This window comes from Lutra lutra, chromosome 9, assembly GCF_902655055.1.
Source record: "Lutra lutra chromosome 9, mLutLut1.2, whole genome shotgun sequence".
In the NCBI taxonomy this organism is placed as follows: domain Eukaryota; kingdom Metazoa; phylum Chordata; class Mammalia; order Carnivora; family Mustelidae; genus Lutra; species Lutra lutra.
This window is the reverse complement of record NC_062286.1, coordinates 21,606,828-21,630,541: the sequence shown is the minus strand read 5'-3', so window position 1 is coordinate 21,630,541 and position 23,714 is coordinate 21,606,828. Positions and strand designations below refer to the sequence as shown.

At 48.9% G+C, this 23,714-nt stretch overlaps 2 protein-coding genes across 2 annotated transcripts; one reads left to right on the top strand and one right to left on the bottom strand.

Annotated features, from left to right (window-relative positions):
- The first annotated feature begins 60 nt into the window (after positions 1-60).
- Positions 61-1,646, top strand: UCN (urocortin). Its single transcript, XM_047744826.1, has 2 exons — positions 61-850; positions 1,100-1,646. Exon 2 carries the CDS (start codon positions 1,113-1,115, stop codon positions 1,491-1,493), a length of 381 nt encoding a protein of 126 aa, XP_047600782.1. The 5' UTR covers positions 61-850; positions 1,100-1,112; the 3' UTR covers positions 1,494-1,646.
- Positions 1,647-2,012: 366 nt separating this feature from the next.
- TRIM54 (tripartite motif containing 54) lies at positions 2,013-23,633 on the bottom strand. Its single transcript, XM_047744818.1, has 9 exons — positions 23,127-23,633; positions 6,331-6,503; positions 5,944-6,115; positions 4,074-4,169; positions 3,212-3,445; positions 2,933-2,955; positions 2,697-2,821; positions 2,471-2,563; positions 2,013-2,141 (listed from the first exon to the last, which is right to left on the bottom strand). Exons 1-9 carry the CDS (start codon positions 23,292-23,294, stop codon positions 2,125-2,127), a joined length of 1,101 nt encoding a protein of 366 aa, XP_047600774.1. The 5' UTR covers positions 23,295-23,633; the 3' UTR covers positions 2,013-2,124.
- Positions 23,634-23,714: the final 81 nt, after the last annotated feature.

Here is a 23,714-nt window from a genome sequence, read left to right as displayed (position 1 = left end):
CTTAACTGAAAGTCAAAGGTACAGTAATACTGCTGCTGTGATTCCCAGAAGAAAAACTAACTTGGCGAAAATGCCACTTGGGGGCAAACACTGAAGCAGATGGACCTGTCTTTTGTAGTCTGAAAGCACCCAGAGGCCAGAGGCTCTCTAATGGTGCCTCGATCAGTCTGGCCGAGAATTTGGACCACGGGGCTGGCATAAGGCCACATGCATCCTGGCAGTGGGGGCTGCATCTGGGGTCAGAGGTGACGACAGAGCCGGAGCCGGGAGCCGGCTGTGCTCCTGAGTGCCTTAGTTTGCCGAACTGATAGTGGGGACTAGGCACTAGGGACTAGGTTAGAGCAACGCAACGTTCTCCCAATGCCTCTGGCCCCTTCTAGAGGCCAACAGCAGGGTGGGTGCCACCGACAGCCATGAAGTCCAGCCTCTCTTTGTGCCACAGAAGACCAGGCACTTGACTGCTCTGATCTGGGGACTGGCCCTAGTCCCTGCTGGCTGTTGTTAGCAGGTAAAAGGGCCTCGTGGCTCCCAGAGCAATGGTTATGCCCCAGGGGCTTCTTGCTCTCTTAAGGTGGGGCCCACTTGCAGTGCTGACCCCTGGACCCAGAGTCTGGGGTTGTGAGGTGCACCCCTCCGGGTCTAGCCAGCGGCCAGACTTGAGGCTGCGGCCGTCATTGCTTCTACAATCAGTGCATGTTTCTCGCTGACGTCAGTCGGAGCTGTCCTGGAGCTATATAAGGCTGGCGGCGGTCCCGGGACAGACCCCGGGCTCCCCGCGGTGCCCTCAGCCCACCCGAGGGACAGAGACTGGAGCCCCATCCCGCAGCACGCAGACACTCTCCGGCAAACTGTGAGTGGCTCTGAGCATCCGCCCTGACTCCCTCAGCGCCAGAACTTGGCGCTCAGCTCACCCACCGCGATTCGCCCAAGGGGAGAGAGGGAGGACCGGGCTGGGCAGCCGCTGGGGCTGGAGGGAAGGTTGTGGGTACCAGCCCGCAACCGCAGGGGCGCGGCAGGGGAGCTTGGATGCGCGCTGGGAGTGGTGCCACCTGCGACTCCCAGGCGTGCGCCTCACCCTGCGCTGCCTCTGTGTGTCCAGGGCCGGCGGCACCATGAAGCAGGGGGGACGCGCGGCGCTGCTTGTGGCGCTGCTACTCCTGGCACAGCTGCGCCCAGGGAGCAGCCAGTGGAGCCCGGAGGCGGCGGCGGCCGGAGTCCGGGACCCGAGTCTGCGCTGGAGCCCCGGGGCGCGAAACCAGGACGGCGGGGCCCGCGCGCTGCTCTTGCTGCTGGCGGAGCGCTTCCCGCGCCGCTCGGGGCCGGGCCGGTGGGGATCCCGGACCGCGGGGGAGCGGCCGAGACGCGACGACCCTCCGCTGTCCATTGATCTCACCTTCCACCTGCTGCGGACCCTGCTGGAGCTGGCGCGGACACAGAGCCAGCGGGAGCGCGCCGAGCAGAACCGTATCATATTCGAGTCGGTGGGCAAGTGATCGGCGGGGTCTGCAGCCACGAGAACCTCGACCCCTGTTCCCCACCCCCGGGCCGGGCGTGCGCGGCTGGAACTGACCCAGTCCCGCGGGCTAAAGCGGCCCAGGGATGCCCGGAGCACTCCGTGCGTCACCAATTTTTAATAAAAGTGCTGAAGAGCCTTTGGCCTCGGATGTGGGGTGCGGGGAAGCACAGCAGGGTGGGAGCCGGTGGAAAAGTGCGGCCTCCCAGGCCGGCGGGAGGGGACCGGATGCTGCCCGAGGGCTTCGGCAGAACGGCTTGCAACCGGCGTCCTGCGTCCATCGAACCCCAGGAACTCAAAGTCCTGGTGCCGCCGCACCACCCCGACCCTCTTCCCTTGGCACTGGGCTCGCGAACCCGTGCTTGATATCAAGGGGATGCCACACAGGGGTCATTCCACTTCCGCCCCTCAAATGGTCCCAGATCCGGAGAAGGGCAGGATGGTGATGGGGTCGCCTCCGAAGCTGAGGCGGAGAGTGAGCAATGAAAGGAGCCGCGGGTCTGGACGCATTAGCCTTTTATTGAGCCCCTCCCCCACGGCGGGGCGCCGAGCTGGGTGGCGCAGCGGTCTCTGCGCAGGTTGTCCGCGACCCCAGCTCCAGGACCTAGGGGTCAGTGCCCGCCTGTGCCTGGGAAAGAGAGCTCAGTGGGAGGGCGCCCCAAAGGAACAAGGCAGCTACGCACCCCGACTCACCCCTTTTCCCCAGCCACGTGGCTTTCTCCTCTACCACCCCACGCAGCAGGGTCTCCCAGAGCCCAAGGGGAAAGGCTGGTGGGAAAGCGTGTACTTCTGCACGCGCGCTAGGGGGCGCCCCTCCTGCCCGGGGCAGGGCGGCACTTCAAGAGAGGAGGCCACCAGCGACTCCCGGGGCCGCAGGAAGGCGTCACGAAGGAGGTTGGGGGGGAGGGGAACCGGAGCGTAGGGCCAGCCCCGCCGGGCCCCTCGGGACGCACTCACCTTCCGGCCCCTCCGGCCGCTCTTCTTCTGGCCCCGCGCCTCCCTCTTCCCCGTCCAGTGCCACTTCCTCATCCTCGTCCTCCCCGGAAGCGCCTAGCCCCAAGGAAGGCCCCGTGAGGTGGGGTCCCTGCAGCTCCGGGCCGTGACGCACCCCCCGGCCCCGGCGTCTCCTCCGGCCGCCCGGTCCCCGCGGCCCGCCGCCCCCCTCCCATCCTCATGCCCTCACCCGGCTGGAAGTCGATGGTCCTCAGCATTTCGGCCACGTGCTCCACGCTCACGGTGAACTGCTCCATGCTCTCGTAGCCCGGCTCGGGCCGTCCCGCCAGCTCCACTTTCGACATCGCCCCGACCCTGCGGCGCGGCAGCCGCTCAGGGGGACCGGCCCCAGTCCCCTCACCCCCCTCCGCGTGGCGGCGGAGCCCAGGCAGCCCCTTCCCTGCCATTGCCGCTCCGCCTACTCACTTATTGATCAGCTCCTTGGCCTGCTGCAGGGAAGAAAGGAGGGTGAGCGTAAGCACCGTGCCAAGCGCTGGCAAAGTCCCCTTCTGGTGCCCGCAGTGCTGCGGGGCAGGCGGGGATGCATATCCCGGTTCGTGGAGGAGAAAACGGACTCAGGCGGGGGACCTGCCCCGGGCTGTGGGGCAATGTGGGGACCAGAGAGGAGACCGGAGCCCAGCCCTCCATGTGCCAAGGCGCCCACCGCAGCCGCTCTGCAGCCTGCCTCCCTCCGCCAGGGCCCACCTGGAGGTACAGCGCCATCTGCGGCTCCTCCATGGACTGGATGGCGGACTCCACGAGCTTGGAGGAAGCTTCCAGGTGGTCTCCATACTGGCGGATGAGACCCCGGACTCGCAGCAGCTTCTCCTCCTGCTCTCGGGCCAGCGCCTGCAGCAGCTCTGCCTTGCGCTCCTCCAGCACGGAACACAGGGCCTCGAACCTCTGGTTGAGCAACTGCTTCTGCCTCCGGCTGTTGTCCTGAAGGGGGCGGGGGTGGGGTGGGGGGGCAAGGATGAGACCTCCAGCGGGAAGAGCACTCACCCACTTGTCCCACTCCCCATTTAAGGGACGCCCCAGACAGCCAAGAAGGAGAGTTCCCCACACACAGTGGCCGAGCATTCCCAGGCCTTTGCAGTAACAATTACAAGATTTTAAAAAATTGAGATATAATTGACTTTTAACATTATATTAGTTTCAGGTGTGCCATGTCGTGATTCCATATTTGTATATACTGTGAAATGATAACAAGTCTAGTTACCATCTGTCACTAAATACAGTTACAATTTTTTTCCCCTGTGAACACTTCTAAGATTTTCTCTCTTTAGCAAATACAAGATTTTAAAGGACTTCAGGGGTATCTCTGGCCCTCGTTTTTACTTGTATTATCTCATTTAACTCTCAAAAATATCCAGTGAGGTAGTCGTCATAGCATTCTCATTATCACCAATGCACAGAGAAGTGAAGTAAGTGGATCAAAGCCACAGAGCTAGCCGTGGGGCCCAGCTGGGATTCAAACCTTGCAGCCTGGCTAAACTACCCCAATACTTGGGATTCACCCCCCCCCCAGGAACCCAGAAATGTCCCCTCCCTCCCCTTCCAGGCTCACCTCGATGGTCTGGCACACTTCCTCCATCTGCGTGATCACTGCTTGCACACGGTCGTTGCCCGCCACCAGCATTGCGATGCCATCACTGAGCTCGCTCTGCCACGCACACACACAGGCCAGCCCTTAGAGCTGGAGGACGCTGTCTACAGCTGTACCCTCCCATCCCAGCCAGAGCCACCTGGGAGAGGACTGCCCTGCCGCCCCACCATCAGAGCAGCCATCCCAGAGATCTAGATGGCTTGGAGCCATCCAAGAAGTGTGGAAGCACGTTTATGGATTCTGGAAGGGGGTGGAAAGAGGAGAGCCTCCACCACCAATTGAGAAAGGAATGGACATTTGCCAAATATCCACCAAATGCCAGGCCTGGGACTAAATGCTTCATCTGTAGATTCATGCCTTCCATCAATCTGGAAAGATTCTTCGTAATAATCTGTTAGGATACTATTGCCTCTTCTCTATTCTCTCTGTTTTCTCATTCTGTGATTCTGAGGTGATGTATGTGTTCATATTTCTCAGTTCCCAGTGCTGCATCCGAGGCTGCTTTTTCAGGCCCCCCTTCCTGTTCGCTAATTCTCTCTTCAGAGAAATCTGTCGTTTAATTCACCCTTTCAGTGTTTTATGTCAAGAACCACACTTTTGTTTTAAAAGCTCTATTTGGTTCTTTGTTAAATCTGCATGTTTGGTAATCTGTTATCACTGGGGTTTTATTTCATCTTTTTCAGAAAACACTTATATACAAGGACTCTCAATTTTTTAATAATTCTAATATCTGAATCCCTCAGGGGTTTAAACTGTATTTTTGTTTCCACCAACTTTACTCATGGGTTATACTTCTTTCTGTACCCTCATTTTTGAATTAATATTTTGTTGTTCTAAATCTAAGGAAAACCCAAGGGCCTGAATTGAGGGGGTTTTCCTCTTAGCAGATTCAGCATTCACTTTTGTCAAAAGCCAGGCAGCACAGCTGACTGCCTTCGTTCCTGAGGTCCCAGCTTAAACGGGGTTCGTGGGAATCTTCAGGTCAGGTGTCCACCTCTCAGGGCTCTGGAAGCATAGTCTCATCTCTCTAGTTCAGGAATACTGCCAGCTTTTGCCCTTTGATATAATTTTTATTTTATTTTTAGAAAAGATTTATGTAGGGGCGCCTGGGTGGCTCGGTGGGTTAAGCTGCTGCCTTCAGCTCAGATCATGATCTCAGGGTCCTGGGATCAAACCCCACATCGGGCTCTTTGCTCGGCAGGGAGCCTGCTTCTCTCTCTCTCTCTCTCTCTGCCTGCCTCTCTGCCTACTTGTGATCTTTCTCTGTCAAATAAATACATAAAATCTTTAAAAAAAGATTTATGTAATTTATGAGAGAGAGAGCAAGAGTGTGAACAGAGGGAGGGGCAGAGGGAGAAGATCTCAAGCAGACTCAACGCTGAGCGTGGACCCCCATGCGCAGCTAGATCTCACAGCCCTGAGATCACAACCGGAGCCAAAATCAAGAGTCAGACGCTCAACTGACTGAGCCACCCAGGCGCCCCACTGATATAATTTTTAAGTTATGTTTTATGTCAAATGTAGTTGTGTGGTGGTGAGAGGGCCTGGAGAGCATCTAGGCCACCAAACCGAAGTTTCTGGTATCCATTATCTAATTGTATCCTTAAAACAACTTTGGAACTTGGCACCCTCGTCCCCATTTTACAAGGGAGGAAAGTCAGGGCCAGGGAGGTCAAGTGACTTACCTGCGGTCACACTGAGTCATGCACAGAGCTGGGACTGTAGCCCTGATCTGCCAGCCTTTAAAGCCAAGTGGAGTGAGAGGCTGAAGTTGGAGACCCTGTCCACTGTCCCCAGCCCCACCACGCCTCCTCCCTCGGCTGTTTGGTACCTTTTGGCGTTTGTAAATGGTGGGCAGCGGGGCCACCTCGCAGTCCTTGTGGGCGCCGAAGACCTTACAGAGGGAGCAGGTGGGCACCTCACAGCTCAGGCAGTAGATATTGATCTTCTCCTCTTCGTGCTCCTCACACATGAGGTGCTGCTCAGCCTTGGAGTGCAGTGGCCTGGAGGGGAGTGGGCAGGATGGCAGAAGGGTCAGGGGCCAGGCTGGAGGGAAGTGGCGGGGGGGTCCCACGAGTGTGGGGCTGCCCAGGGTCCCATCCTCTGATCTCTAAAGAGGCAGGCTGATTTTTTTCAGCCCTTCCCCTTTGACTGATGGGCTCCCCAGCTGTGTCCCAGGCTCTGCTCCTTAGAGGGACAAGAGGTCCTGACAGCTCACCGGGAAGACTCCTGCTTGTAAATGTCAATGATGTTCTCCACTAGCAGGTTTCGCTGCAGGCCATAGACACCATGTCTGTCCAGGACAACCTCATGCCTGCAAGATGGGCAGCGGAAACGGCCCCCCGAAGACACCGTGGTGGAGCCCCGGGACTGCCATAGAGGGTTCGAGGCCTGTAGGGACAAGTAACATGAGAGAACAGGCACGCTGAGGCATGAGGACCCAGGGAAGAGGAGGCGGGGGAAAGGTCATGAGGGCGGAGGTGTAGAACGGCAGAATGGGGAGGTATCAGCTCTTTCCTCCTCCTCCTCTGAGAGCAGCTCAGGCGGGTGGCTCTGGAGATCATCTTTCCCACTTTTGCTTCATTACTCCTTAAGCATCCCTGCGTCCAGAGCCTAACTTTGGTCAGGCCCCAGTTGGGATGGGATTTCTCCAAAGGGGCCCAGCTTGCAGGTGTGGGAAGACACTGGTGTTGACAGGAAGTCTAAGGTTGAAAATAGGCTCTGTGTGGTACAGCCAGTTCCTCTTGGGGCTTGCATGGCCCACATCTGGGGGGAGATTCTCTGGAGCCCTTGGCAGGGAAACTGAGACAAGTGGTGAACAATAACACACATGACACCATGCTGGGTCATTCTAGGAAACCATCCCCAGAGACTGGGAGTCAGGAGACCTGCGTTCTCGGGTTGCCCCTAACACTGTTCTACCACGTAAATTTGAGCACACATTCAATGTCTGTAAAATTAAGGATGAGATTGGAATATTCCTTCTACAACAAATATTGAGTGTGCCAGGTAATTGCAAGTCTCTGGGGATAAGATATGAATATATGCATCCCTGCCCTACGGACGAGCAAACCGAGCAAAGCGACATCTACACCCAGCAGGCTGGGTGTTAGGATAAGAGTAAACTCAGGAGGAGGGTTTACAAGAGATGTTCATCACTTACACCTCTTAGAGAACTTGCTTCATCCCATCCTGAAAGGGAGAGCCCTGCCATGGCCCAGGCCACAGATGATTGGCTCAGAATTGAGGAGGTGATCCAATCAAATGTTCTCTCCAGGAATTTGGAATTGAGATACAGAGGCGGAGGTGTCTGGATAGTGTGCGACTTTGAAATGGGAAAAGACCCATGAAACTGGGCCAAAGCTGTCACTTGGTGCCCTTGGACTTGTGAAACCCGAGGGGTCAGAGAGTGTGAACAGGAAGTCTGGTCTTCAGAGAAGACAGAAGAGTCAACTTGTGGACAGCAGGAGAGATAGGAGAACGCAGAGACCGCTTGTCCTTCGATGTCTACCTTGTCTTCTTCGGTAAGAAAGTCTCTGAATTGTTAAGCACATGGAATAAAGATTGCGTGTCCAAGCCTCCCTTCTAGCTGGGTGTGACCAGGTGACTGCATTCTGGCCACTGGGATGTAGATAACAAAGTTTTGTGCCATTTCTAGCAAGTATTTTTTTTTAATATTTTATTTATTTATTTGACAGACAGAGATCACAAGTAGGCAGAGAGGCAGGCAGAGAGAGAGAGGAGGAAGCAGGCTCCCCGCTGAGCAGAGAGCCCGATGTGGGGCTCGATCCCAGGACTCTGAGGTCATGACCTGAGCTGAAGGCAGAGGCTTCAACCCACTGAGCCACCCAGGTGCCCCTCTAGCAAGTATGTTCAATGGAGGGACATCCCCTCCTCTTTTCTCCTTCCTGCTGGCTGGAACGAATATGGAGCGGCTCAAGCTGAAGCAGCCATATTGAGCGAGGAGGTAGTCACATGATGAGAATGGCAGCAAGATAAAAGGAGTGAGTCTCAGATGAGGCAGTCCTGGACTGTCGGCCTATACTTCCAATTAAGAGAAAAAACGTGTTTTAACCTCCCTTAAGTCATTGCTATTTGGGGTTTTCTGTCATTTACAGCAGAACTTAGTCCTAACTGGCTGGAAGACCATGAACTCATAGAGACTAATGGGGAGAACAGTCTACCCATGACTGCAAATTTAGATGTATTTCCTACAGTTGAGTTCGATGGAATTCTCCAAATTCTTAAGCTGGACACCAGCCAGAGGGCCCCATCTGTGTACGACAGCACCCAGAATACATACAAGCGTCCAAGTCCACAGTCTTGTTTGAAACTTTAAAAGCAAGAGGTATAGGCAAAGCAGGAAACGTGACCCCTGTGCAGTGGGCAAGCCTGCCTTGGTGAGAGTGACTGCATGTCACAAATGTCACATTTGGGGGGCAATTCTTGTGAATCATAAGAAGTTAATACTTCAGGCCATCATAAAGCCAAACGGGTTAGTCTGAGATTATCCAAGGTTGTGTTGGTGCCTTTGTCCTTCTCAGTAGCTGGAACATTCTCTTTAGGCAGTGGGTTAAAGTATAAGATCACTGGGCTTTTGCTTATTTAATGCAATTACCTTTCATTATTTAGAATCCAAGTGAGTAAGGAGCTGTTGGGAGAACTCTAAGGCTGCAAGTTCCTGGAGAGATTTGGCTTCTCTTTGATGTACTGGTGGCTAGCATATAAAGGTATTCAGTGAATGTTTGAATGGATGGAAAGGGGACAATATTCTGAAGTCTTAGCCCAAAGCACAGACTTCTGAGGGGCCTCTCTCCCCCACCTTCCTCTGCACTGCCCCTCCTTCCTCTATACTCAATATTTAACATTCAACTCATGTTCTGAGGGCCTATTATGTGCCAAGCACCATGCTATGGACTTCCCAGACATTACTGAATCTAACTCTCAAGGATTTCTTGTAAATATGGTGCAGGAGATGAGCATTTACCTGCCCCCCCACTTAGACTACAGGAAATATAGGGACAGTGGCTAACTGGGCACTTACTTCATACCAGGTTTTGCCCTAAGTCCTTTTATTTATATTAACTCATTTAAACCTCTTATCAACCTTATAAAATAGGTACTACTATTAGCCCCATTTCCAAGATAGGAAATTGTAGCCCAGAGATGTTAAATAAATCGGTCACGGTTATCAGCTAATAGGTGGCAGAACCAATATTTGAACTCAGGCACTCTGACCCCAGTCCATCCTAAAAATCAATATACTACATTGTCAGAGGCAATAAAATTGAGGCCACCTGAAGAGTGATGCGCAGAGCTAATATTCACCTCTCCGACTCTCAGGTGAAACAGATTTTAGTAAGGCCAAACACCAACCCTTCACAAAGGAAAGAAACAACAATGTAGAAGTCAGCTGTGCAACTGCAGATTGATGTTATGGGAGCAGAGATAAACTCTGACCCATCCAAACCAAAACCCCATGAAGCAATATAAAGGCCCAGCTTGCAACCAGAATGTGAAAAGGAAAGGAAGCCTGCTTATCCCTCTCCCCCCGCCCCCCGCTCCCATCTTAGGAAGACTTCCTCCCATGGATCTTCACGTGCCCCCAGGAAAGAAAATTCCTCAGATTCTGTGTGGAAAAATATTCTGCAGCAACATAACCAAATTGAGACCCTCAGTTGCCTACTAATCCAGGTCATACCCCTCTGATTGCCAAAGAAGCCAAAGGACCAAACAGAGATTGCAAACCAATGATAACATCCAGCCAGCCGGCTCACATTTGGGTGGACAGTGGAAGAAAGCCAAGGTAAACAGAGGGTTGAGTAAAGAATTCACCCTCAGCTTCAGAACTACCCCTGTTCAAAGAGGAGAGGTAAGCAGAAAGGATCCAATAGGAGATACAAGCCAAGTGGGGAGCTGCTTCCCCCCCTCTCTCTGCCTGCCTCTCCCCCTACTTGTGATCTCTCTCTCTCTGTCAAATAAATAAATAAAAAGATTTTTAAAGAAAAAGAAGAGATATAAGTGATCAAAGCTGGACAAGAAAAGTGAACTGGCAGAATTAAGAAATCATGTAAAATATGTTAGCAATATAGAAACAAAATTCACATTTGACACAACAGCAGGAAGTAGAGTGCGTGACATTGACAGTCACCGAGATTGTGGTGGAAAGTAACAGGACAAAAGTAATCAGGACCACATGCTGCAGTCTGGGTCAACCTTGAGGACATTGTGCTAGGTGAAATCAGCCTGTCACAGAAGGACAAACATTTCATGATCCCTCTCATATGAGGTACCTAAAAGAGTCAAATTCATAGAGATAAAAAGTAGAATGGTGGTTGCCAGGGACTGGGGCGTGGGGGAGTGCGAAGTTAGTATTTTAATGGGTACAGAGTTTCAGTTTGGAATGATGAGAGGTTCTGGATATGGTAATACAACAATGTGGATATAGCTAATCCTACTGAACTACACACTCAAGAACAGTTAAGATGAGGGGCACCTGGGTGGCTCAGTCATTAAGTATCTACCTTCAGCTCAAGTCATGATCCCAGGGTCCTGGGATCGAGCCCCGCATCGGGCTCCCTGCTCCACCAGAAGCCTGCTTCTCCCTCTCCCACTCCCCCTGCTTGTGTTCCCTCTCTCTCTGTGTCTCTCTCTGCCAAATAAATAAAATCCTAAAAAAAGAATAGTTAAGATGATAAATTTATAGTATGCATTACCATAATATAAAAAAGTGGTTTTTTAAAATATTTATTTATTTATTTGAGAGAGAGAGAGAGTGGTGGGGAGGGACAGAGAGAAAAAATCCCCAAGTAGACCTTTGCTGAGCGCCAAGCCCTATCCGGGGCTCAATCCCATGACCCCATGGGATCACACCTTGAGCCGAAACCAAGAAACCAAGAGTCGGGCGCTTGACGGACTGAGCCACCCAAGTGCCCCTAAGAGGAAGTTAAAAAAAAGCAATCAGGACTTGCTGGGATGTCTGGGCCAAGGGGGATGGACGAGGAAGCACGCTACTCCCTCACCACTGCCCCACGCCATAAAGACATTTTAGTAGCTCATCCCCCTAGCTAATCACTGCCATTCTCTTGGGATTGTCTCTGGGAGACAGTCCATATCAGGCAGTCCAACCTAAATCCTTTGTTTGAAGAGCACCTTTCTGGGGAGCTGGCGAGCTCCCAGGCAGGTGGTGGGGAGGGGTCGCACCTGGCCTTTTTGCGGTTTGCCTGCAGCTCCAGGGCAGCTCCCTGGATTGGGTACCACAGCCCACCCGAGATTTCCCAGCCATCCACGTGTTCCACAGTCTCCTCCCTCTTCCAAAGCTCAGTTCCTCCTGCAGGATCCTCCCTGGGGTAGCTGGCTGGCTTTCCTCTTACCCTCCTGGGCACACCCCCTTCCTGTGATTGCCTCAGCAATGTTTCCCCCGCCCAAATCCACACCCCACGTTGGTTGCTAAACAGTCCTCCGCATGCATATATATGTATGTGCCCTTTCGCACTAGGGCTAAATGTGACCAGTAATGAAATAGTTCAGTTCATCTTCTGGATTTTCCAGGCTCCTTAACTCTTGGCACACTCATGTTGCTTAGAGGCTGTCTCTGTGTTACCCATGAGCTAGCTCGGTGTTTCTCCAAGTGTGGTGTACATAGTGATGACAGGCATGGAGATTTTAGGTGGTATGCAAATGGACATTGACAATTTCTATGTTTATTTTGTGCATATTAGAAAAAAATAACCAGCCTACGTAGTGATTTTCCAAGAATTTTGTCATTTATTTATTTTTTTAAAGATTTTATTTATTTATTTGACAGAGAGAAATCACAAGTAGGCAGAGAGGCAGGCAGAGAGAGAGGAGGAAGCAGGCTCCCTGCTGAGCAGAAAGCCCGATGTGGGGCTCGAACCCAGGACCTGGGATCATGACCTGAGCCGAAGGCAGCAGCTTAACCCACTGAGCCACCCAGGCGCTCCAAATTTTGTCATTTAGAATGAAGATAGAGTGATCATTTAAGCTTTAAAAGTGAGTCCTTTTTTTTTTGTTAAGATGTTATTTATTTATCTGATGGAGAGAGAGTGAGCACAAGCTGAGGGGAGGGGTAGAGGTAGAGGGAGAAGCAGGCTTCCCCGTGAGCAGGGAGCCGGATGCAGGACTCTATCCCAGGACCCTAGGATCATGACCTGAGTTGAAGGCAGATGTTTAACTGCTTAACTGACTGAGCCATCCAGTCGCCCCTAAAAGTGAGTCCTTTTAAGTAGAAATAATCAACCATAGCACAGGTGGTACACAGCTATGGCAAAAATCAGGAAGGTGAAAAGAGAATGAAGACTGGGGAGTTGCTCTAACCCTTTCCTGACTCCTTCCTCACTCGAAACTTGTCTGTCTCATGTCCCAAATTTTTTTCAAATGCTGGTGGTTATTTTGAGAAAGTCGTCTGTACTGGATATGTGGATAAAATTGTTACCCCTTCTTGGTAACATTTCTATATTTTAACAGAAGGCATTTAATGCAGCACAATATAGGGAAAGCAGCAACGATCTGAAGATCTGGTTTTGGATTTGGCATTTACGACCTTAGGAAGGCAATTTCTCTCAGGGTCCCAGACTCCTCAGATCTAAAAAGATGGATCTGTACTTAGCACTTGGTCCTGATGTTTTGTGAGCTATGAGCCTTGATGGATAAAATATGGTAAGAATTTCAGATACCCTGACCAGTGTTTATTTGCCTGTGAGATGGCAAAGGAGTTTTATAACAACCTCCCCCCTCACACCACAGAGGCCATCAACTCCCTCTCTTTAACTCCGTGATCCAGGGTCTTACTTGTCTATGTGCCTCCCCAGCTGTAAACTAGAGCCCTCTTCTTGTCTCATAGAAGTAGTTCCTGAAATCCCATCTCTGAAATAGTCCTAGTGTGTTTGGATAGATTTATTCATTCTATCACTTGTATTATCTATGAGGCTTGAATTTTATATACCAGTATTATCATAATATACCTGTATAATCAAAATAAACAATAATTTTTTCATATAGGAAACATACTGATTATGTGACAGTAAAAGAGCAATTTTTAAAATATTTTATTTATTTATTTAACAGAGAGAGAGAGCGAGAGAGATCACAAGTAAGCAGAGAGAAAGGTTGGCGGGGGGAAGCAGGCTCCCCACTGAGCAGAGAGCCCAATGCGGGGCTTGATCCCAGGACCCCAGCATCATGACCTGAGCCAAAGGCAGAGGCTTAACCCACTGAGTCACCCAGGTGCCCCAGTAGAAGAGCAATTAAATGAGTTATAACAGAATTATTATGCCATTACCTTTCTTAACAGAGTTCTTTGTAACACGGGGAGATATTCATGTCATGATTTTTTTTTAAAGATTTTTTTTATTATTTATTCATTTGACAGACAGAGATCACAAGTAGGCAGAGAGGCAGGCAGAGAGAGAGGAGGAAGCAGGCTCCCCGCTGAGCAGAGAGCCCGATGCGGGGCTCGATCCCAGGACCCTGAGATCATGACCCGAGCCGAAGGCAGAGGCTTTAACCTGCTGAGCCACCCAGGCGCCCCCATGTCATGATTTTAAATGAAAAAAGCAGGATGTAAATCTACATAGACAGTAGGATCCCAATTTTGAAATGGGTGATGGGATTCCCAGGTGATTTTTAAACTTTCTTCTTTGTATTCATCTACATTTCCCAAATTTCCCTCTATAGACCCTGAATTACTTTTAAAATGCATTTTAAAAAAGGTTAAATGTTTTTGCAATAATTGTCATCAAGAGATAGAATTGTAAGTTATTCCTTTTTCTTTTTCTTTTTTTTTTTATAATTTCTAATTTTTGTACAAGGACTTTGGGGTTTGAAAAAAAATTTTTACTTTTAAAAAATGTGGGGCACCGGCTGGCTCAGTGTGTGGAGCATACAACTCTTGATCTTGGGTTGTGAGTTTGAGATCCAGGTCAGGTGTGGAGCCTACTTAAGAAAAAAATAAATTCTTTTTTTAAAATACAATGTTCAGGGGCACCTGGGTGGCTCAGTGGTTTGAGCATCTGACTCTTGGTTTCAGCTCCGGTCATAAGCTCAGGGTCGTGAGATGGAGCCCCTGCGTCGGGCAGGGTGCTCAGTGAGGAGCCGGCTCGGGATTTTCTCTCAACCACTCCCTCTCTGCTCTTTCCTCTGCTCACACTCACTCCTTTCTCTCTCTCTCTCCCTCTCTCTTAAATAAATAAATAAAATCTTTCTAAAAAATGCAATGCTCAGTCCTGACATGAAAGGAAAGGGGGCGCTAGAGTGCCATAAAAACCGAGAAGATAAACCACTAGAAGAAATGTAAAAAACGATGTTGGTTCAAGGGAGGGAATGTTTAAGAAGATGCCATTTGAAGACAGGGTAGACAGGTGGCAGACAGGTAGGAAAGAGTTTAAGGAGAACAGGAGACTAAGATTTTAAGTTACACACGGGTGGTATGGGGTGGGGGGAAGCTAGAAAGGTGGGTTTTTAAATGAAAGACTTTTGAGTTTAATGAATTAATTTTAGAAGACTTATTTATTTTAGAGAGGGAGAAAGAGAGTGGGGGGAAGGGTATAGGGAGAAATTCCTCAAGCAGACACCCCACTGAGCTCAGAGCCCAATGCAGGGCTTAATCTCATGATCCATGAGATCATGACTGCAGGCAAAAGCAGGAGTTGGATGCGTAACTGACTGAGCCACCCATGCGCCCCTTTTAAATTTTATTTTTTTTAAAATTGTGGCAAAATCATAGAGGGCTTTAAATTCAAGGGTAAGGATCTGAACTTAATTTTGTAGACATGTTTTCTGAACTAGGAGAGAAAATAAGAGTGAATATTAATCTAAGAGAGGTAATTTGGATAGATGGTGAGGGGAGAGAGAGGTTGAAGGCACAGATAACTAGGAAGCAAGTGCCATAGTCAAAACAAGTAATGGGCCCATCCTCAGGCAGTGGAAAGACTAGGGATGCCAGGGATGCCTTGGTGGCTCAGTGGGTTGGGCATCTGCCTTCTGCTTGGGTCATGATCCCAGAGTCCCAAGATCAAGCCCCGAGTGAGGCTCTTTGCTCAGCAGGGAGTCTGCTTCTCCCTCTGACCCTCTCCCCGCCTTGTGCTTTCTCTCTCCCTCAAATAAATAAAATCTTTAAAAAAAAAAAAAAAAGACTAGGGATGCCAGAGGCAGAATCAGTAAGACTGACCATTCAGTTGGATGTGGGTGGGTTGTGGGCAGAGGATAAAGTCAAACCTGGATACTTGGGAAGATGCTGGGGCCTGTAATGCAGGAGTATTTAACCTGGAGACCACAGCCCCGAAAGTTCCTTGTTGAAAATTCTATGGACACAGATGAGAAAACAAAACAAAACAAAAATCATACCTTGATTTTCACTAAGCTCTAGCAGAAATTGGGTATTTCCCTCAATTATAAATGTAGGCAACAAACCACAGCAGTTGTAGTGGTACTTGGTTACCCACAGAAATCACGAGCATTTCACATCTCATTATTGCTGTTGCTCAAATACCCAAAAATAATTTACGCTTATCACTACCTCTAAACTACTTCAAGCCCACTGTTTGGGCTCATGATTTAATGTGGTAATCAGGAGCACATACATTACTCTATCAAACATGTTCTAATTACTCTGGTAATTACATTCCAGTGCTTCTCAAGCTTTTTTTCATTACTGCTCCTTCCAGGAAACTTGTAAGACATTTTCCCCCCTAATATCAACCCCTCCCCCATTAAATTTTAGTACCAAAGAAATCTACAAAAATGAAACTCCTAGAGGCAGAGAGTAGAAAGGGGGTTTCCAGGGGGTGAGGTTGGGGGGGAATGATGAGATACTGATCAGAGGGCACAAGTTTTCCATTCTGAGATGAATGCGTTCTGGGGACCCGATGTACAGCATAGGGACTGGAGTTAGTCACACTGTGTTGCCTACTTGGCGATTGCTAGGAGAGCAGTAGACCACACAGGGGTAACCGTGTGAGGTGATGGATGTTTTAACTTGCTTGCTTGGTGTGATTGGTTCATAATCTCAAATCATCATGTTGCATGCCTTAAATATGTATAATTTTTGTCAGTTTTATCTCAGTACAGCTGGGTGGGGGGAGTTTTACCTGAAAGCAAAAACTAAATAAAAAATTAAAAATAAAATCACAATAGGGGCGCCTGGGTGGCTCAGTGGGTTAAAGCCTCTGCCTTCGGCTCAGGTCATGATTCCAGGGAGCCTGCTTCCTCCTCTCTCTCTGCCTGCCTCTCTGCCTACTTGTAATCTCTGTCAAATAAATAAATAAAATCTTTTTTAAAAAATCACAATAAAAATACTCTAATATGGCAGATATCCCTGGGGCAACATCAGCTCCACTGAGAATGTATGAGAATGCATGCCGTGTTCTAGTGGGATCCAGTCTCTTCATAATCAAATGTATTTTAATGCACTTAAAAATATTTTTCTTTTTTTTTAAAAGATTTTATTTATTTATTTGACAGAGATCACAAGTAGGCAGAGAGGCAGGCAGAGAGAGAGAGAGAGAGAGAGGAGGAAGCAAGCTCCTTGCTGAGCAGAGAGCCCGACGCGGGGCTCGATCCCAGGATCCCCGGGATCATGACCTGAGCCGAAGGCAGCGGCTTTAACCCACTGAGCCACCCAGGCGCCCTAAAAACATTTTTCTTACATAAACCACAGACATCGCCCTTAGGATCCACAGGCTTTACAAACTGACAAAGGGGTCCACGGTCCAAAAAGAGAACTTTCTGCCCTGATTGTAAGTCCTACACAGTCTCAATTTCGCGCTAAGGTGTCGACGGCAAACTGCTTACTACCGCTTCAGAGCTGACCATCTCCACATCGGACTAAAAAGATCTCTCAGCTGACTAATACCCAGTTAGAAAAATCCCATCTTCTGCTTCTGTTTATCTTTCTATTTCAAGACCAAGAAATAACACTGTATGTTAACCAACTGGAATTAAAATAAAAACCTAAAATAAAAAACACCAAAAAAAAAAAAAAAAAAAAAAAGCAAGCTTTTGCAGATGGCTGTGTGGAAGCACAGGGGATAGACCTGCTCTTAGCCTGATGAAACTACACTGTATATAATGCATCCCTTTTTAAAAGATTTTATTTATTTATTTGACAGACAGAGATCACAAGTAGGCAGAGCAGCAGGCAGAGAGAGAAAGGAGGAGGCAGGCTCCCCGCTGAGCAGAGAGCCTGATGCGGGGCTCGATCCCAGGACCCTGGGATCATGACCTGAGCCGAAGGCAGAGGCTTTAACCCACTGAGCCACCCAGGCACCCCATATAATGCATCTTTGAGTTGATATCTTCTTTAAGATATAAGCTTTTGTAAACAATTGTGTAGAGGCAAATGGCAAAAGACTTGTACTTAAAAAAAAAAAAAAAGAACTAAACTAAAAAAAAAAAAAGACAACTGATGGGCTCTGTTGTACACAGAAATGTCTTTCTTCTTTCCTGAGATCTTACATTTTCACAAGACAGACAGCCCCGTGGAGCAAAATTTCATATGCCAATGAGGTGATGTGTAAAGGAAATTCCATCACTCTAGGAAACGGAAGACCTAGATTTAAGTCCCCGCTCTGTCTCTTTGTGTGTCTATAACCTGTGTCCTGTTCCGCCGGGAATCACCTCCATCCTGTCTAACTCAAATGGACTCACGCATGTGAAGGTTCTCTGTAAACAAGACAGCAATGCACAAAGGGTTGTTAACAACCCTAAAAGTATAAGAGCACACAGAACCACGGGGCCTGAAATAACTGCTCCTTCTTCACTGTGGAGGATAAAATGGAATGGAGAAAATAAATGGAATTTAATTCTAGGCTATGTTTAAGGCTTCTGTGTGGCATACATGCCTTGACCTGTCTTTTAGACTGTATGGCGCTTCCTTTTTTTTTTTTTTTTCTTTTTCTTTTTTTCTTTCTTTCTTTTTTTTTTTTTTGTAATATTCCATAGTGCCTACTAGAAATGTTCCATCTGGGAATAGGCTTTATGAGTTCAAGGGGAGTTTTTGAAAGCTATCTCCTCCCAAAATGATGACCTGGCCGATGACGAATAGTGGACCATGCAGACCTTCAGAATATATTGGAGAAACCATGGGAAAATGGTAACAGAAGACCAGAGATTTGCAGAAATGTTGAAGATGGAAGAATTTAGATGTCGTTAAAAGCTTGGGAGAGGGATTCTGAGTGGAGGGCTAGCTCTGCCTGACAGAACTCAGCCTAGCACAAGGGGGTCTGTGACAGGAGATTGGCTGGAAGGAAGATCGAAAAGGAGAGGAGTGAGTCAAGTCAGGACACCGGTAACCAAATAGAAAATGCTTAAAAAATGGAAATCCAAGGGTGCCTGGCTGGCTCCGTCGGAAGAGCAGGCAACTCTCGATCTCAGGGTTGTGGGCTCGAGCCCCATGTTGGGTGTAGAGACTGCTATAAATAAACAAACAAACAAACAAACTTAGGGGAAAAAAAAGAAATCCATAGTAAGTTTTCTTGAATTTGTGAAATCAGATTGTTAGAATTACAAGGATGTTAAAGCTGAGCTTAAAGCATCCTTTTCATCTATATATGTGTAAACAGCCTTGAAGAGGTAAAATAGTCTGACATCACGTGGCAAGAAAGGACTAGATTAGGGACTAGAACCCAGGAGCCAGTCTTGGTCTAGGTTTTTTGTTTTCTGCTAACCAAGTTTCTTCCATCAAGTAAGCAAAATCCCTAACCCTGCTGCAAGGTAAATGACATTCACAAACTTGCACTGAACCAATTTCTCATAAAGGAGACCCTCCCCCCCCGCCCCCCGCCACCACGCCACCGTGGGGCTGGGGAGGTCCCGGTGCCCTCAGGAGCCGTGGAAGTGGTGAAGGAGGCAGGCTCTCCCGATGACCACAGGTCCTCACAGTGAACGGATAAGAAACTAGATTTCAGGGTGGAGTGAAACAGAGGGCATCTCTTTCCCAGGGCACCCTTTATTAGAGAAGGTGGCCCTTTTCTTCAGATTCCCATATCTGCACATCTCTCCCTAGATGGACACCTTCCAGAAAAGCTGTTCCCCAACAACCTTCTTCCAAGGCCTTCTGGTTGTCTGCTAAATCACAACAGGCTGCAGCCCATAAACAAGTGCTCACAGTGAAGTGGGGGCAGGTATAAAAATAAACTGAAGGCTGGCTTAAGGGAGTTAGAACTGAATAGAGTTTACAAATACAGAAGTGCATGGGAAGATGTTTGTGTCAAATTCCCACACCAACAGCTTTCCCCTCGTCAAAGTGCTTGGTTAGCTGAGTGGGTGCAAGTGTGGAGAAATAGGGAGGGAGAAATTAGAGGAGGTTAATGTGGTATTTTGGTGTCTTTCTCTTTAAATTCAGAGTGAGAGAGAGAGAGAGAGGTATTATGGTTCTAAAGAAACCTAGTTAAATTGTGATGGCAACTATGTAAAGATGTGTACGGCCAGTGGGGCTTGAAAGTAATATACAAAAGTGAAAATCACTGTGTTGGGGGAGGTAGGATTCTGGATAACTTTCTTCCAAACCCTTAATGCTGTTCAACATTTTCAATTAAATGTTCAATTAAACATTTTCCAGTTTGCTTCCTGGGCAATTAACCTGATGTTATAAAATCACAGTTCTCTAAAATTATTTTATTTTTTAAGATTTCAGTTATTTATTTGACAGAGAGGGCACAGGTAGACAGAGAGGCAGGCAGAGAGAGAGATGAGGAAGCAGGCTCCCCACCGAGCAGAGAGCCTGATGTGGGGCTCGATCCCAGGACCCTGGGATCATGACCTGAGCTGAAGGCAGAAGCTTTAACCCACTGAGCCACCCAGGCATCCCTAAAATTCTTTTATTAAAAAAAAAAAAATTTTATTTTTAAGTAATCTCTACACCCAATGTGGAGCTTGAACTCACAACCCTGAGATCAAGAGTCACAGGCTCTACCAACTGAGCCAGACAGGTGTCCCACAACTCCCTAAAATTCTTGCTTGTTGTCCATCACAGCAGTTTTTAGGACAGCAAAACACTGGACACCATGTAAATGTTTCAGAGGACTGATTTAAATAGGCTGCGGTCCAGTCATAACAATGGAACATTATGCCCCCATTTTATTTATTTATTTAGGGGGGGATGGGGGAGGGGCTGGGAGAGACAGAGGGGGAGGGAGAGGGAAAGGGAGAGGGAGAATCCCAAGCAGGCTCCGGGCTCAGCTCCGCCCTGAGATCATGACCGGAGCCAAAAGCAAGAGTCGGACCCTTAACTGACCGAGCCAGCCAGGCGCCCCTATGCAGCCATTTTAAAACGAAGGCACAGATCTCAATGTGTGGAGATGGAACTACCAAGAGAGAGTGAGCGAGCAAAGGCAGATGTAGGACTATGAGTGTAGCTGAAACACACACACACACATACGTACCCATCTGTGGAAAATCTCTGGAAGGATACCCAAGAAAGTTGGAAATGGCTGCCTCCATTTGGAGAAGCGAAATGAGGGCCTGAGGCGGTCACTTGTCATGATATAAACTCCCATACTATTTTTTTTTTAACGTGTGTGTGTGTGTGTGTGTGTGCGTGCGTGTGTGTGACACTGGTTTAAGTTTTATAAGTTCTATTAACTTTCTAGGCAATGTTCTCAGGGTATTCTTCCTAAGTGGTTTTAAGATAGAGTTACCAAAAGTCCTATTCTTGTTCCCATACTTAGAAAACAGACAATCTGATTATGCCTACAGTTGTCAAAATGTGGAGGCAATGTGCGAAAAAACTAAATATGCTCATCTTTCGGAGGGAGATCTACTGAGATGTATATACATAAGTGCAGCCAAAGAACTGGGTCAGCCTCCCACCAGGCTGCCCCAAATAAAGCAGAGCGAGGAAATGAGCTGTTCACTCTTCTCCTTGGGGAGGGGGCAGGGCGCTCTGCACTTTTAGAAGAGACTCATCATTGGGCACCTGGGTGGCTCAGCTGGTTGAGCATCTGCCTTTGGCTCAGGTTATGATCCCATGGTCTTGGGATCGAGCCCCGAGTCAGGCTCCCTGCTCGGCGGAGAGCTTGCTTCTCCCTCTCCCTCTGCCTGCCTCTCTGCCTACTTGTGTATGCTTGCTCACTCTCTCTCTCCCTGTGTCAAATAAATAAATAAAATCTTTTTTTAAAAAAATAAGAAAATAGAAGAAACACATCAGTCCAGATCCACAGAACCATCCCAAATCTCTGGGAATCATGTTGTTTCCTAAATATTATCCATAAGGTTTGGGTCAGTCCCAGGTCTCTCTGGGTCCAATCAGTATTTCAGAGCTTCAAGGAACCAAAACGGTGAGGCCACTTAAACATCCTCTAGCCTGCACATAGAGAAGCTGTCCCTGGGACCATCTGGTGATACTACACCTTGTACTTTAATATTCTGGCCATTTTTTTAAATAGGACATATTACCCTCACTTTCAAAACTTCTCTTTGCTTTCATGTATTTCAAGATCTAATGGAAGGACGCTTCACTACAAATTCATGAGAAGGGCTGGCAAAATCTTGTTGCCATTCCCTCCTGGGCACGTCAGCCTAAAGGACGTTCAGAAAGGCACTTAGCACAAGGGGAAACTAAGATGGTGGACAAGGAGAGGGCTCTAGCACGTGACTTGATGTCCAGAATGAGCAGAGAGAGCAGTCAGCCCTTCCCAGAGAGAGAAAACCACAGGCTCTGAGATATTCTGGAGCCAAACAATGTAATGGCAGGTTTAGACAATTAGAAGAAGAGGAGACAGAGGGGCGCCTGGGTGGCTCAGTTGGTTAAGCACCTGCCTTGGACTCAAGTCATGATCCCAGGGTCTTGGGATTAAGTCCCAGGTGGGACTCCCTGCTTAGCAGGGAGTCTGCTTCTCCCTCTCCCTCTGCTGCTCCCCCTGTTTGTGCTCTCTCACTTGCACTCTCTCTACCAAACAAATAAATAAAATCTTCTAAAAATGTTAAAAAAAAATAGGAGATGGGAATGGGCCTCAACAGGAAGATGGCAGACAGCAAAGCAAAGACAGCAAAGTGTAGGTCACAGAGCACCACTGTGGGACAGCCTGACTTAGCTAGTGCATTAATTTTCTCCCAAACATGCTGCCCCATTCCTCCCCAAGGAATTCCCCCTTGAAGAGAGAGAGAGAGAGAGAGCGAGTGCGAGCGTTTTCTTAGTTAAGTTAAAAATCATTTGTGTTCAATACGTTTCCTCCTAAATTCTGATACAGTTGAAGAATATGTGTTCATGGCATCATTATCACTGCCGTGCCTATGGAGCTGGCCAGCTTTGGTCTAGTCCGAGATTTTACTTCATTAGGAAGGTGTGCGTGTGCAAGTGCGTGTGCACACACGTGAGCGTGCACTTCTCCCCTTACTCTCTCTGATCTTCATTCCAGTGGCACAGGACAAGCAAGAAAACCCACTGATGAACCATTCTAGTATATGCTGCATTTCCTTCCGAAACCAGGAGTTAAAACAACATCTGTGAATTTGATTAGCTGTGCTTTGCCTCACAGGCTCACATCAACCAAAGCCGGTTGCATTTCTGTGCCTCCTCTCTATGTAAGTGACCTCTTGAACCAGCAGGCCCCTCTCCTGCCCACCGTCTAACTCTGCCCCCCAAAGATGGACGCCCTGAGCTTTGCCTCCAATACAAACCGTCCCATCATGGACTTTGCTCACAGGGCTCATTTTGTCATGTTTATCTTATTGGTATTTTCTCCAAGTTTCCCGTATCATCCTCAAAACCCGAAACTCCAAACTGGAATGCCGAGTCCAGCACAGATCACCACACAGCCTGGTGCGGGATCACCTCCCTCCCGGGCTCTAGTTTCTATGGGGATCTTCTCTCCCCTGTGGACACTGGCCTTCCGGCTGTGGTCTCCGCGCACATCGCCTGTCCTTTCCAGCCTGAAGAGCAGCTGCTGACTCATGCTTACTTTGGGATCTCCTGGGACCCCAGGACAGCCACCACCCACCACGTGGAGGGCCCTGCCCGCCAGCTTCTGGGGTCTCCGCCCCCCGGGCCCGGCCCACCTGGAAGACGTCGTTGGCACACTTGCGGCATAGGTTGTGCTGGCAGGGCAGGATCACCACCGGTTTGGAGAACATCTCCAGGCAGATGGGACAGATGAGCTGCTTCTCCAGGTTGTCCATGCTGTGTGCATCCCCTAGCAGCGGCTTGAAACCCACTGTGAAGTTCATCCCCTCAGTGATCGTGCCTGCCCTGACCTTGGCCCCGGTCCTGGCCTTCCCTGACTGCCTCTGGACCCTTCCTCGTTGACTTTAGACAATCCGTGGGTTCTTATGTTCCCTTCTACTGCTTGCTCTTGAAATAGCTCTGTTTGCTTTCCTGTCCCTTCCTCCAACAATTCCCCTCGTCCTCAGATGGTTGTTGTCAGACACTTCTCTGTCTTTATCTACTCTTTACTCTGAACCCCAGCCAGGCACATGTAGCGCGAGCTTTCTCTGTCCCTCCCTCCCTGAATGACTCGTCCCCCAAAATTCCTCCTTTTGTTCTCCAAGTGACTCTTGTTCACTCTATGGGCAGCACTGTTTGTCCCTTGCTTCCCAGAGAGGAGATTAATTTTAACGTGGGGGTGGGGAACAAGGGGCATCTGCATG